The sequence below is a fragment of the Procambarus clarkii genome, chromosome 67 (genome assembly GCF_040958095.1).
Source record: "Procambarus clarkii isolate CNS0578487 chromosome 67, FALCON_Pclarkii_2.0, whole genome shotgun sequence".
Lineage (NCBI taxonomy): Eukaryota > Metazoa > Arthropoda > Malacostraca > Decapoda > Cambaridae > Procambarus > Procambarus clarkii.
The window spans coordinates 22,247,183-22,262,494 of NC_091216.1; the positions used below are offsets into that span (position 1 = coordinate 22,247,183).

Sequence of the window (15,312 nt, forward strand, 5' to 3'; positions counted from 1 at the left end):
TTGCTGCCTCTGGCTCCAGACTTCTTTGTTTCAGTCCTGTGTCTGGTGATGTGGGCTGTCTCTCCAGGGGGGGGGTGTGAGCCAGGAGTAATATTCTGAGGTACTTGGGCTGCATGCACCTAGGGCTACCTTCCCTAGGTGCCCAGTAAGTATTGCCCTTGGGGCTTGGGGCCACCTTCCACAAGTCACCTTGGGGTCTGCCTCCATGGTGCCTTTTACTGCTTGGTACTTGGACGCCCTTTGGGTCTGCTGTGGTTTTCTTGCCCTGGTGTGTCCCTGGGTAGGGGGTAGTTGTTGTCACTGGTAGGGGCGCAGGTCCACAGCTAGTCTTCTAACATTACAGTATAGCGACCGGCTCTGTTCTGCCCGGGTATGTTGTCCTCTTGCGGGGTTTCTCTTTTGTTTTTCTGCATGGTGGGAGGGGTCTCCCTTTCTTCCCTTCGGTGGTCGGGTTCTGTGTGTTCTTTTGTTTTGGTGGCATCTCCCACCAGGTGCCCCCCCCCACCCCCTGAGTGAATACATCCCGGAGGTTCAGCTTTTAGAGGTTTGTTTGGTAGACTTGGACACCCTACCTGGGCTTCCCTTAGCGTGACACCGAGCCTAAGGGTCATGGGAAACCCTGCGGGGGCTACATGGTCCGATGGATGTGACCCCTGAGTTCCCCTTCGCGTCTTGCGGGGTTGAAGGTTGCTCTGTCCCCTTGTCTCAGGGTGACACTCACCAGTTCTGCCTCCACCATGCTGCCTGTTGGGTCGGGGGATTCCTTGACCCGGAATCGTGCGACGTTTGTTGTCTGTTCGTACTCCAGTTTACCCAGGCCTCTAACTGTTATGTGGGTACCTGCTTGATGGGGTTCTGGGAGTTCTTTCTACTCTCCAAGCTCGGCCCGAGGCCAGGCTCGACTTGTGAGAGTTTGGTCCACCCAGCTGTTGCTTGGAGCAGCCCGCAGGCCCACATACCCACCACAGCCCGGCTGATCCAGAACTTCTCTTAGAAAACAGTCCAGTTTTCTCTTGAAGATGTCCACGGTTGTTCCGGCAATATTTCTTATAGTCGCTGGGAGGACAGGTGCAGGCAGCAGCCGCGTTGCATGCTCAGTTTAGGTTGCTGCTACACGCTTGGTTCATTGCAGCCCCGGATGACACGAGACTGCCCCATTTTGATTGTTGGAGTCCCTTGGGGTGGGAGTCGCTTCGGCTCTGGTTCCATCTACTCCTAGTTCTTTTCCCTCGGTTGTGCATACTTCCCTTCCCTTGCCTCCGCCTCTGAACCGTCGGCCGGTTTCGAAGTTGGGGCAGCATCTAGTTGGGTTGAGACTCGGTTGGCCTTGGGGGTTTTCCTTTTCCGGGATGGTGGCAGAGGCCTTTGAGCCTGTTCCTCTAGCCGTGATGTAGGGGTCCTACGCTCAATTCCTTAGGGAGCGTAGGGTACTTTATGGCTGCCCTGGCTTGTTCTTGTGAGACCGGGGCTTTAGGGGGTCAGCTCAGCCCCGTGTCCTGCCGTGGAGGTTCCTGGGGTTGGAGAGAGGATGCCTAGGGGCCTTAGCCCCATTTGGCCCCCGCTTCAGGCTTTTTGTACACTCGGAGCGGGGCTGGCAGTTCCTCAGAGGGGGAGTTATTACTTCCCCCTCTGCGTTCATGTTGTTTTTGGGTCTCTCTCTCCCTAGGTTCGGTTCTGTGTCCTTTCGGGTACATCGGTTCCATTGTTCCTGGGGGTGCTTTCACCCTCTTTTCCTCACTTTTTCGCGGTTATGTCACATTACTGTTCCCTTCGTCTCAGGTTCCCTGCTTGTCCCTTGTTCAGGGGTATCTTTAGGCCCGTAGGTGCCTCTGTGCCTTTGTGCTTGCTTCTCAGGTTTCTCGGGGGTTCGCGACACTCTTCGATGCTTCTGATATTATGGGAACATCTGTTAACTTCTGGTGAGGCTTCTCTCTAATACTTTCTCGAACTCGTTGGTCCCTTTCATACTACTTCTTTTCTTTTGATTCTAGTTTCGCCTTTTGTATTCCCTTCATCTCTCCTTCCTGTCTCGACATGCCTCATATTCGTTACATACTCCTTGCTGGTGTGTGTACGATGTGTACATCCGACTGGTGTACAAACCGCTCCGCCCGGAGGGCGGGTGGTGCAGTTAATACCTTGGGCGCAGGGGCCAGGGTGATTTGTCCCCGTCATTTTGTCCATCGTTTTGTTTTTGGGAGGATGTACACGTGTTGGTGTTACAGCGCCTGGTCTCGGGAGTTTTCTATGCCTTCTCGCTTGTCTTCTCTCTCCAGATGCTGGGGGTGTTCTGGATTTTATGTGGGAAATTCACCTCGATTCTTTTCTCTGCTACTGGGTGTGCGGTGTCTTGGTGTGACGCCACCTCTGCCTCTGTTCTGTATCTCGTCTTCTGCTAGGCTCGCTTCTCTGGACATACTCCGCTAGCGTTGCTCCTGGTATATTGCTCAGCTCCACTGTGTCAGTGACACAACCTATATATTATGTGAGAAATCTTTAAAGAATTCTGATAAAGAAAGAGATCTAGGGGTGGTTCTAGATAGAAAACTATCACCTGAGGACCACATAAAGAATATTGTGCGAGGAGCCTATGCCACGCTTTCTAACTTCAGAATTGCTTTTAAATACATGGATGGCGATATACTAAAGAAATTGTTCATGACTTTTGTTAGGCCAAAGCTAGAATATGCAGTGGTTGTGTGGTGCCCATATCTTAAGAAGCACATCAACAAACTGGAAAAGGTGCAAAGACATGCTACTAAATGGCTCCCAGAACTGAAGGGCAAGAGCTACGAGGAGAGGTTAGAGGCATTAAATATGCCAAAACTAGAAGACAGAAGAAAAAGAGGTGATATGATCACTACATACAAAATAGTAACAGGAATTGATAAAATTGATAGGGAAGATTTCCTGAGACCTGGAACTTCAAGAACAAGAGGTCATAGATTTAAACTAGCTAAACACAGATGCCGAAGAAATATAAGAAAATTCACTTTCGCAAACAGAGTGGTAGACGGTTGGAACAAGTTAGGTGAGAAGGTGGTGGAGGCCAAGACCGTCAGTAGTTTCAAAGCGTTATATGACAAAGAGTGCTGGGAAGACGGGACACCACGAGCGTAGCTCTCATCCTGTAACTACACTTAGGTAATTACACGGTTGTGTTTCCGCTCTGCATGTGAGATTGTGCAGTCTGGCGACACTGTCAGCAGGGCGCTGGTTCTCAATTTTGGTGGGGTGTGAGTGTTGTGTTTTGCTTGGCCACCTTGTGTAGTATTGCTGTGGTTTACTTCAGGTTCAGCAGGGATTAGAGTTTGGCTCAGTAGTGGTGCCAACAGAGTTATTCTGAAAATGGCTATGAATCCATATATCACTTAATATTACAGCAATAGAATTGGGTTCCCACAAAATTTGATTAAAAATCTTTTCACCTAAAACTTTTTTCTGCTAAAGTTGATGGATCAACTTTTAAAAAGATTTTATAGTGTTATAGTATTCATCACATTAAGAGTGATGTGTTTGGCTGTCAATCAGAATTGACCCAAAGAAGCAGTTTGGGTCCATGAGTCTATGGGCCTGTTTTGGACAAAAAAAATTCTGTGGTTAGTTTTAAATTTGAGTGATATGGATTTTGTTGACAGAATTAGGAGAGTAATGGCACCACTTTTGGAAAAATAACGTTAATAGGGTATAGTAAACTTTTCTAATATTGTTTGGAATGTATTTTTAAAGATGTTGCAGATTGTTGCATCATCATCAGGAGTTGGGAATGTGGGAAGCTATTAAGCATAGTTGAAATCAAGTACAACCATACAAAATAGCTTTGAAGTTTTTATGCAGATTTTGGATACAATACTTTGTTACAGAGGTCATGCCTGTTCTGTGCAAGACTCAGTTCTGTACTGTAAAGTCACAACAGTTAAAGTTTGCTTTTGTTAGAAGGCTCCACACACTGTAACAAAATTTATAGGGCACTGCTTTTTCACTTTGATGGGGAGGGGAAAATATGTATATATATATATATATTTACCATTTTCGATTGTACTTCACTTGTAGGAAGCTATATTAGATAATGCGGTATATGCTACACTGATACGATCTATACTAGATCATATATGATATTATGTATTCTTATACAAGATGATTAAAAAAAAAAGTTATAGTAAAATACTTTAATAATACTCTTGGTATAGAAACCTTACATATGAACAGTAAATTAGTGATAAAGATGTGTTAATAAACATGGGTACTTTATGATATGAGTGGTACTGTAAGTAATGACTGCACATAAGTCAAATCGGCATCTCTCTTTAAAGGTTATGTACTTAGGTTCACTCCCTGTATTTATAAACATACTAAGTAGGTCAGCGTACTATCCCAGCCCATCCTCCTGTTTTGGTAGTATGTACTTATAGTAACGATGAGGACCATGATGCATATACTGACGTACAACGTAATTGGAAAGTAGAAATTGGTACTATTGAATTTGGATAAATCGGAAAAGACTTTAGTTTGTCTTTGCAACATCACTATAAACTAGCCTAACCTTCCTAGGCCTAATACGTGCTATCTGAGACCTAGTAAATGTGTGTGCTATACTAGGAATATTTACGTTTGTTATTTAGCTTCATTTTTTTGGACTCGTATAAAGTGAATACAGTAGTACAAAATTCTACTACAATTGTATCTAATTACTTAGTACCTCAATGTCTGTACTATGCTACACAAGGTTACTAAAAGTACTAATCTAAACAGGAGGATGGGATATATATTACCACACACACAGGTTACTGCTCACATACCACTAATATAGTCCCTGAAGAGCAGTCAACATGTGTTAAGTGCCAGACTAATGATGCAACTGGCCCACCATCTTTATTTACCTCAACTCGCTCTAACACTCCCCCGCACACAAAAATGTACACACGTCTTCTCATTCCAGCACTGAGAAAATCATCAATACACACTAAGTGGCATGAGAAGCACTTCATTCCTGCAAGTTACTTAACATGCTGTCTTTACATACCTTGCTGCACATGATCTTTACATGTACTTTTACAAACCAAAGATATTTATGTACAGTACTTATTTAATAATGTATATAAAATTATATGCCAGTGTTTGCTTTGACTGAAAGCAATTAATATATTTTTCTTTATCAATATAAGTTTCACCAAACATAAATTTCAATATAAGAAACTTGTGAACAAATCCACAAGGGCCGTGATGAGGATTCAAACTTACATCCGGGATGATCCCAGACGCTGCCTCAGTCAATTGCGCCACGACATGGTAAAAGAATTGCAACCGGAAGTTCTACTGACTTTACTCAGATCCTGCAGCCTCCCAGAGACACAAACCAGGATTTTATATTATATTAAGGGCAAAGAGGTAGAACTGTGTTGATAGAGCCCGAGTGCATGGGGGGAATTGTGTAAAAACCCTGGTTTATGCCTCGGAGAGGCTGCAGGATCCGAGTAAGGTCAGTAGAACTTCCAGTTGCAATTCTTTTACCATGTCGTGGCGCAATCGACTAAGCAGCGTCTGGGATCATCCCGGGCGTAAGTTCAAATCCTTATCACGGCCCTTGTGGTTTCGTTCATTTAATATATCATGCTATTGTGATTTCGGTATGTATAAGAAACTTATGTTCCAGATTATAGACAAAAGAACTTTTATTTTATATTCAATTAATGAAAAAAAGGCATATTTGACATGTGCAATTCTTCAGATAACATCATTATACAGGCTCAGTGATGTTTGGGAATACATACAGTATATCTATCTCTTGAAATCATATATAATACCATTCACTATGGTGCTTTCAAGGAAGCCAAAGGATTATTAGCTAGTTCCCCAAGAAGGAAGATTGTGTGCGAGAGGTTGCGAGAAGCCTGAGAGAGTGAAGAATGTGCAGACAGAGTGGCAGTCTGGGCGGCTGGGATGGTTGCTATGAGCCGAGAGATGAGATTACTTTGTTCTGCCAACGGGCCGCAGATGCACTGTGACAGATTCTTCTCCAGTGATGCATTAGCTTCCCCTGTGAAGAAAAATTTGTTACTTTAGTACAATTATATTTAATCATTTGTTTAAATATAATCTGTGTGCATTAATATTTTTAATATTCAAGATAACTTCAAGATTTAAAACATTATAAAAAGTTTTCAATATTGTTCTATAATAAAATGTAGCACGTGAAAATTAAACTTTTTACTAGGAGAGTAATAATTTATATTACCAAATATAATAGAGTTCAGTAGCAAATGGCAGGATGTTTTATACTGAAAGGACAAAGTGTCTCATGATGCAGAATTGAGAGACTAGGTTTTCTTCTGATAATACAGTATTGTGCCCTAAATATAATTATAAATGAAGGTGGTACGTTTTTTTTCCCCCATTCATATATCCAAGACAAACCACTCCATTGCTCCCTAAGGCAATGTCATGCTCTCATTCGGACATGACTAGACAAGGACGACCTTTACTCCCCATTTCAATGAAGACCTATGCAAATGCTTCTACTGGAACACAAGTTATGAAAGGGAGACAATAGGTTCTTTAACCCATATCCAGAATGGCGTACCGTAAGCTAATGCCTTTACATGAAAATAAAACTTCCAAATGAGTCAGTCTTAAAGAAACTGCCAACTGTTCTGCTAGTTGGTTGCGCAGACACTACTCTATACCATCACCATGTGTCAGCCTCTATACTGTTAACAAAATAAGTGAAGAACCCACCTCACTTTCATCCTGGCTCTTTCTGGTTGAATACCCTGGATGAGCAAGAAACCACATACAGAATTCAATTAAATTATTTGGGTTTATCCTGGAAAAAATTGTTTTATTTCTGGCAGGCCTAAGCTATTAAGCAGATGCCTACTTGCATATTTAGTCTCTTGATCATTATCTTTACTTTTTGTCACTCAGCCATTCAGGAGTTTTCTTCTCTGTGCTGGTATTGTTTGTGCCTCAGCAATCGATCTCAGTTTGACCTTGCTTTCATAGTTTCTTGGGCTCTGCTCCCAGGCCAAAGCATTAGTACTATGGACACAACTTTAGGTACAGTTTGTTGCCACATCACTCTTGCATGCATGTCATTCATTCATTTCCTATTGGACATAGCTTAATGGTGCTGCAACTTTCCAGTCAAAAGCATGTTCTTGCCTATTCTTGTCTGTGGTTAATAGCGTTAAGTTTGGGCATAGAGAAAATGCCTTATGAAGTGCTTCAAGCTGTGTTTTGGTGGAGAGGTCCTTGGATCTGTTCTAGGGGTTTCAGCCAGTGTTTCATGTTACTTTTGAACCTTGGGGTGTAAGCCCCAAGGTTTCTTACACTTGGGGTGTAACCCTCAGTGACTCACCCCGGGATTTTGATTGGCTGGTGTTTCTTCCAAAGTTATTCAGCTGTGGTTGGGGGGGAGGGGGGGGTTGTAAATTTTGAGAGATCAAGTGCATAGAGAAGACAAAGGGTTCATTAATTCTGGCCATGTATTGTAGCAGCTGCAAGAAACAAGCTATAATAATTGGGTTATAATGCGAGGAGTCAGGAAGATGAGGGTTCATAGTGTAAGCACGAGAGATCCACAGATAACGACATAATACTGTCTCGGGGCCATAAAGTATGGTGGACAAGTGGACAGAAAAACCAGGTCTGAACTACATCAGGACCAAAATCCAAGGAACCAGAATGCAACTGCTAGGCATGTAGCTCCCCAACTCTATGATCCTTGGCCACAGCCATCAAAAAGAGCCTTAAAGTAAACATCCTCAAAGAATTTGACTGGAACTGAGGGAAGGACAAATTCCAGCACCAAATAATGTAACCAAGTAGGCTCCAATTGCACATGAGTAGAATAAAAGTGGATGAACACCAACTTCAGGGAGGAAGGAGTCAAGTTCAACATCAAAATTCAACAGTAGTTCTGATAATACCAATCTATAAGAAGAAACTGTGTTAGGCATTTTAAACATTATAGCAACTGTGTCAGTGTTATGATAAAAAATCACTTACTACATGGTATGGTTATAAGATACTGGTTAGTGCTGTATAATTCAGCTTGAAATTGATATCTAACTGTTCTTGTGATGTATGCAGCATAATACAGGGCTTGTGTATAAAATGTTTTTGATACTGTACTTATAAATAAATTAAAATGGTTTTAAATGTAACATGATCTAATAACAAGAGGGATCTTACTTGCACCACCATTCAGTGTTAAAAAGCTTTAAATTGATGCACAAAGGTGTTCTCCAAACATTTCACAAGCAACTCCCATAAAATTAATAATCCTGTGAAAACCATAACATATTCCTACCTGGGATATATGGTCAAGTAGTTTACAAGTGCACAAAATATAGTTAAGGGGAAGTACATTGTGGTGTTTATTTGAAAACAATAAACAGAAAATTAAATGAAAGAATAATGACCGATGTTTATGGGGCATAAAGTATGTGGTTTTGTTTAGGAATTATTCCATGGAAACCTTGCTAGAGAAATTAAAAGAGGTATATAGGGGTACCTCAGCTTATGAATTTAATCCGTTCCCAGAGACAGCTCATAACCCAAAATTTCATAAACCGAAGCGAATTTCCCCATAAGAAATAATGGAAAATGAATTAATCCATTCCATGCTCCCAAAAAAATTAACTTAAAAGTAAATTTTATACCTAATTCACCCAAATCTTCAGAACAAAAGTATGTACAAGTTATTACTTACCTTTACTGATGACTCCTGTTGGCATATGGAAGACAGTGAGGAGGAGGAGAGGTGTTACTCTTTGGAAGCGGAGTCCCCTTCCATTATAATATCAGGCAGTGATGACTTCTCTAGGGTACACACACACACACACACACTGGCACATTTTGCCTGCATACCACTAGGACCTGCTTCTGGCTCACTGCTTGATTTTCTCACTAGAAATCATTCCATTGAAGATTGTTTTTCCCTTCTTTGTAACACTTGTCTGTAGTGAGACATCACATTGTCATTAATAAGATCAATGCAACGGCCTGCTACAGCTTTATCTGGGTGATTCTTTTCAGCAAAACTTTGCAGTTTTTCCCATACTGCACACATTTTCTTAATTAATGAGGAAGGGATATCCTCTACTTCCTCCTCCTCCTTCCCTGAAGATTTGTTGTACTGCCTAGCTAGTTCAACAACCCCTGTACCATTTTCATGTTCACGAATGATCTCTTTTTTTTTTTTTTTCTTCTGTGGTCATTCTCACATGTGTTTTCTTGGCTTGAACCTTACCACTGGCTTTCTTGGGACCCATGGCAAGTTATATAATAACAAATTTTATGTTCAAATAGCCAAAAAAAAACAAAAAAAAAAAAACGTAAATCTTTGCAAAGAACTCAGGCGCGATAGTCGCTACACAGGGGGCACTGATAAACTGAGGCATAATCGCTGTGCCACCACGTGCTAGGTCGGCCCATACGCGTATCAACAAACTCGTTTCCCGAGGCAAAGTTCGTAACTCAATTTGAATTTTCCAAAGAAATTGGGCTCGTAACCAGAAAAGTTCGTAAAGAGGAGCATTCGTAAGGCAAGGTGTCACTGTACTGGCTTAAGAAATATATTATGAAGGAAAAGATTTACAGTAGTAAAATGGCACAGGCATCGTAAGAATAAATGTAAACTCAAAATAATTAACCAAATAAAGTAATAGAAGTGCAGTAAAACATACCAACTCCGTCTCCAGAAATTATTGTACCTATAGGTACTATGGATGCAATGTACAAAATATGGAGCATTGTATAAAAAGGTTCAAGTTTTGTATTATTTGAATACTGACCTGTAACAGGCATATAAAAGAGTGGAACAATAACTATAAACCTACTCTATACTAGGGCATAAATAAGCAATTCCAGGCATAATGTATGCAATCTTTGGTCTAATTTAGTATATATATGCTATATTAGGCCTAGTATAGGTTTGCTTGTTATGTTCTTTCTTAAGCCCTTTTCAAAACTAATGGTAATTTTTTTTAGGGGGGGGGGGGCAAACCAGTCCATATTTGTACAGTACTTTCATCCATAGTAATAATAGGCACTATCATATTTTCTATGAGAGGTTGAGATATACTGAATATGATGAGCTAAATACCCCATCATGCTTAATTACAGCATGCAGTCAGTTAAGAATTATTAATAGAGTAGAGATTATTATTTTCTTTAAAATGCTCGGAACAACACTGATGATAATTTTAATAACTTAAAAAATGTCTTACATAATTTCTGATGGAGTAATGAATGATGAGTTCTTCTTAACTGTTGCTGATAATGCTGCTGCCGCTGCTGTTTCTTCTCAAGGTATTGCCTCACCGTGATGCCTTCTTCTGTGGCGCCTTCAACTTTTGGATTAACTGGAAAATGTAATATTACTTAATTACATTTAACATCTTTTCTGTCATTTTCTACAGTTTTCTTGATACCAATTTGATGGTGAGAAAGTGTAGTAGTACTGTCTGCATCATGAGATATTCAAAAGATGCTAAATCTCATTCAGGATGCCAATACAAGAGTAAAAGGATACAAGACAAGCAACATCAAAGGTATCAGATTTACATAAGAGCCTATCAAGGGCCAAGTGACCTGGAGGGACATAGGAAAGTAAAGTGAGCAATCATCCTGAAAATTGGGACATTCTATACAAAGAATTCATTTTTTCATTGTCCAAACAATGCAGTTTGGACAAAAAAAAAGGGCAGGACATGGTTCCATTAAATGCCCACGAGATAAGCAAGTGCGAGTGATAAGCAACCTAGCCAGAGTCGTTTCCCATCATCCATTAGTGGTAAAGGGAAGGTCATTCTTAAGAGCACACAATTTTTTGCCTGTAATGCCAGTCCAATGATGGTCATGGATTGCAGAATGAATAACTGGGTAGAAATCTGAACAAGGAATCCCTTTCCAGGAAATGTTGTAAGAATGGCATCCTTAGTGGTGATGTCTTCAAGTTCATTTACCTTGTTACCTTGTCTGCAAGATAACTCCAGTATGACTGAGAACCTAGCAACATTTAACTCATATCTGTTACAGAGAAGAAATAGCCAGTGTTGGATTTTGACCAGTGATGCAGTGTCAAAAGAATGCAAAGCCATAAGAGCACAGAGTCAACGACAGTAACAAAGGAACATTGAATCTCCTTGTCTAAACTTGTGGAAAAAACAGTGTAGCTGAGAATGGTGTACATGTGTGGTAGCATTCCAGTTACAGTATACAGTAATGTAAACACAGTGACAAAAACATGTATTTTACTGAGCAGAAACAACTGTTTGGCACATCTCTCTACATCTCATTTCAATATCAACTTCACAAAAATTTGACAAGACAGAATGAACAAATAATAAATTTTGAGTCATAAGTACTGTATATTGATAATGATTTCTGAAAACAAAATACATACTGCACAAGAGGATGCAAGATACACATGAAAGTGCAGCTTTTAAGTCTTACATTACTGTATTCGGTTAGCAACTTAAACATCCACATAGTTTATAGTGCACAACTCTCAGTATAATGTATGATGAGAAGCACTGTCACATCACAAGTTGGTTGCGCTCCCTAACCAGTTCTATGTTAACTCACCAATCTGACCTCTGGCTGTAGCTGCACAAAACTCCTCTTCTTCATCCGACTCGGATGCTTCCCCACACACAATGATCCCTTGCATTCCACTCATCTGTAGGCAAGATTAAGACTGCTTTGAAAAGATAAATACAATACTGTACAGTATTGTAATTCTTCAAATAACCAATTAGATTAAATTAATGTGCCGAGTTATTTCAAGAAGAATTTAAACTATCTTAAGCATAGTGTATAACCAATTAGATTAAATTAATGTGCCAAGTTATTTCAAGATAGAATTTAAACTATCTCAAGCATAGTGTAAATGTTCAATAACTGGGCGCATTTAGAAACTGGAAAAAAACTATTTTGCTGGCAAGCAGTAATTGGGAATGGTCTCGTTTACAACCTTTCCTCAAAACAAAGGACCAAAATAATATTTGTGTGGGCAGTTGTTTGATTATTAATGAAATTGACATTACATGTATCATAGCTGATGTCATTCAAACTTCTCAAATAGACATGCCATCTTCTCCACTACCCAAAGCTCCCTTGCTAAATTATTTGCCCTTCTGGAATTTGTTTACACAATGGTTAGGATCATTCAAGTTATGTCCTCTTGTAATACATACAATGTGGGCAGAAAACACTTGAATTATACGAATGAATATAAAGTATAAAAAATGTGTTTTACCTATCACGATAGAACTTATAACAAATTCAAGATAGAATAATATTTAATTTAAAAGGATATACACAAACATACAAAACAATAAGCTATGACCTGTGGCAAATTATTTGTACCTGGAGCCAATAACCCTGTGACTAAATATACATAATCTGTAACCAATTATGTGCCAAATACTGCAATGTGCCTTGCAGCCAATAATCTGTACCCTGAAGCCGATAATCTGTAACCTGCATAGTACACCTGCTGACATCTGTCCACCTTCAGCTGGACAGGCAGTGGCCACTTATATCACACATACACAGGGTAGGCCAAGTCTGGATGTGTTCCCAGCTACCTTGTCACAGTAAGAGCTAAATTCCAACCATGCTCCTCAGGAGCCTTCAGGAGCCACCTACCCTTACACCTCTCAGACAAGTCACTGCATGCTTGATGATGCCCTATGATCTTTTCAGAATGTGCCAAAAAATATATCAAATGTTATGTGACCATTGGCAATAAGTGTGCCTGGTGTTTTATCAATCTGGGTTACTGAATAAAGATGCCTAACAGCAAAGTCATAACCCTAATAGCAGAAATCCTGACATATTTCTCAGCTACCCTCAGGCAGTGCAAGGGCCAGGCATTCACTCAGCATCAAGGTTGAACCAGGAATTGGTGCTCAACTGAACGCCTTGTTATATGCAATTAATATTGTTGTTGATTGAGGGGAACAATGGCACAGGGGCCCTGTCAATTCCTTGTTGTAAAAAACTAGAGTTTAGTGGAAAAAATCATAACAATAATAATTAATTTTGTTTGGGGACAGGCAACCAGTGTAGTACATGTTAGGTCTATATCAAGGTCCTCGCAAGTTGAACTACTGACCTTCCTCAGGTGGTAACCCCACAACAAGCTGACTAACTCCTGGGTACCTATTTACTTTTAGGTGAACAGAAGCAGTGGGTGATAGGAAATGTGCCCAAACATTTCTGTCCCACCCCAAGATTCGAACTTAGAATCTCCAACTGAGAATTGAGATCGAACCCGAATACTGCTGGGCCCCCCTGCCAACAGAAAATCTTTCTTTATAGTACGTGCAGGTTGCGTGAAGGTTTCCTCCTCTCAATGACTGCACAGCGGAAAATAACAACCATGCAACATGTAAGCACACTGTGTGGCAGACACTTGCATGCTCTTGACACATTTATTTGTTTATTTATTTATATGCAAGAAAGTACATTGGGTTTATGAGAGTACATAGCATTAAATGTTCTTGTAAAGTTACTGGCACGCACAGCATTTCAGGCAGGTCCTTAATCTAACAGATAATCTAACAATCCCTCTACATCTGGGGAAAGCAAGTGCCAGACCCCATTAAGAGTAGAGAATCTGCCAGAAGACTATCTATCGATACCCAGTGATCCCAGGTGATATGTCAGGCATCCTTTGAACTCTGGATAGCTGAACAAAAGTTGGAGCCCAATGGCAGAATTGCAGACCCTCTATAACTCATGGAAAGTCGTTAGGCCAAAGTATCTTATTTATTAATGGACAATGATCACTCCAAAAATTAAGGAATAAACATGTACTTATCTAGCTGCAACAGAACAAATGGGGTTTAAGTGCAAGTGTAACAATTGCATCAATTGGAATAGTCAGATTAATGTGGACTAGTAATGTAGCGATGCCAGTGTAGAAACTAATATTCAGGTTTTTCTCCACTAGTCACTCTACTGTGAGCTAGGCAAGTTGCATTATAGATGACAAAGATGAAGTGCCATGTATGTTAGGGTAGACAGAAGATATACAGTGAATATCAGAAATAATTTTTGTCCCAGGCAGGACAAATATTTAGCCATGTTTCTTTTAACCTAATGCTTCTGTTCACCTAGCAGTAAATAAGTACTTGGGTACTTGGGAGTTAAGCAACTGTTGTGGGGTTGCATCCTGGGAAAGATCAGTAGTTCAACCTTGGGGGGGTAGGTGGGGGGCCTCGATACAAGATTAAATTATAATTAATTACATATACAGGCTTCTTAAATTTAAATTTTGCCCCCGAGGGGCGAGTTTATTGGGCAGCACTACTCATCTTGTGAGTGGACACACCGCCATAGCACCATGTACAACACTCCCCAAAAGGAAGAAAACCCACTGGGTTGTTCATCCTGTCACTTGTACCCAGACAAAGTTGGGACTTGCTTAACTGTCTCAAGTGAACAGCTCCTCAAACAAGATTAACATTTGTCAACCCGATTTTTACTTAGGCTTTCAGTGCTGCTTTTGAATCAGTGCAAATCACTGCACCATTAGTGTTCCGTTCAAGAAACCTTAATGCCATAACAATGGCAGTTAGCCCTGCTTGTGTTGTAGAGGCATAGTTCTCAAAACACGCTTTTTCTTCATTTCTGCGTTGGAAAATATTATTCTTGATTACCGTGTATGCTGCACCAGCCCTGCCATTGACAGGATTAGATGACCCGTCAGTTTAGATTTGATCTAGTTCAAATTGGACAGGCTTCTTGTCCCTGATAAGAATTATATATCAACGAGAGGAAGGACGACAAAACGAGATAATGGTGTGGACGACAAAGGGTCTACCAGGATTAAGACTGAGTACCAGGTGGGGTCTGTTTCTTTATGATATACGTGCCACACAATACACGTGATCTTTATGATACACGTGATCTCTTATTTATGGTGATGTAGTTTGCGCGAAAGTTTTCTCCTTATCACTGCACGAGTGGTATGGGAGACGCGGCACTACTACTCCTTGATAATATAGTATTTACATTTTGCTGGTCCGATACTTCTTCTTTTTGATGGTACGTGCATGAAAGGTTTAGCCTGTCGATAACAGCAATGATCCACTACTCCCGAGGACTGTAGCCACTCTCGTTCCTTGTTGGTAAATACTGAACGTTCGTCAGCTGGTCGTCAATCCGGATTATTCTCAAAGTTTCTGTAGCGGCGCATCCGATCCCTTGATGGTCGTCGCCCTTCAGCCAACAATAACTCTTTCTTGATTGTAATTTTGAATAAGAATACATTTCCCCATGTGGGAAAATTCTTTT

The 15,312-nt window shown here is 40.7% G+C and overlaps 1 protein-coding gene across 1 annotated transcript; it reads right to left on the reverse strand.

Moving 5' to 3' along the window:
* Positions 1-4,154: 4,154 nt before the first annotated feature.
* Blos3 (Biogenesis of lysosome-related organelles complex 1, subunit 3) lies at positions 4,155-15,190 on the reverse strand. The gene is made up of 4 exons (XM_045757659.2): positions 15,031-15,190; positions 11,593-11,686; positions 10,233-10,367; positions 4,155-6,037 (listed from the first exon to the last, which is right to left on the reverse strand). The coding sequence occupies exons 2-4, from the start codon at positions 11,684-11,686 to the stop codon at positions 5,811-5,813; spliced, it is 456 nt and encodes a 151-aa protein (XP_045613615.2). The 5' UTR covers positions 15,031-15,190; the 3' UTR covers positions 4,155-5,810.
* Positions 15,191-15,312: the final 122 nt, after the last annotated feature.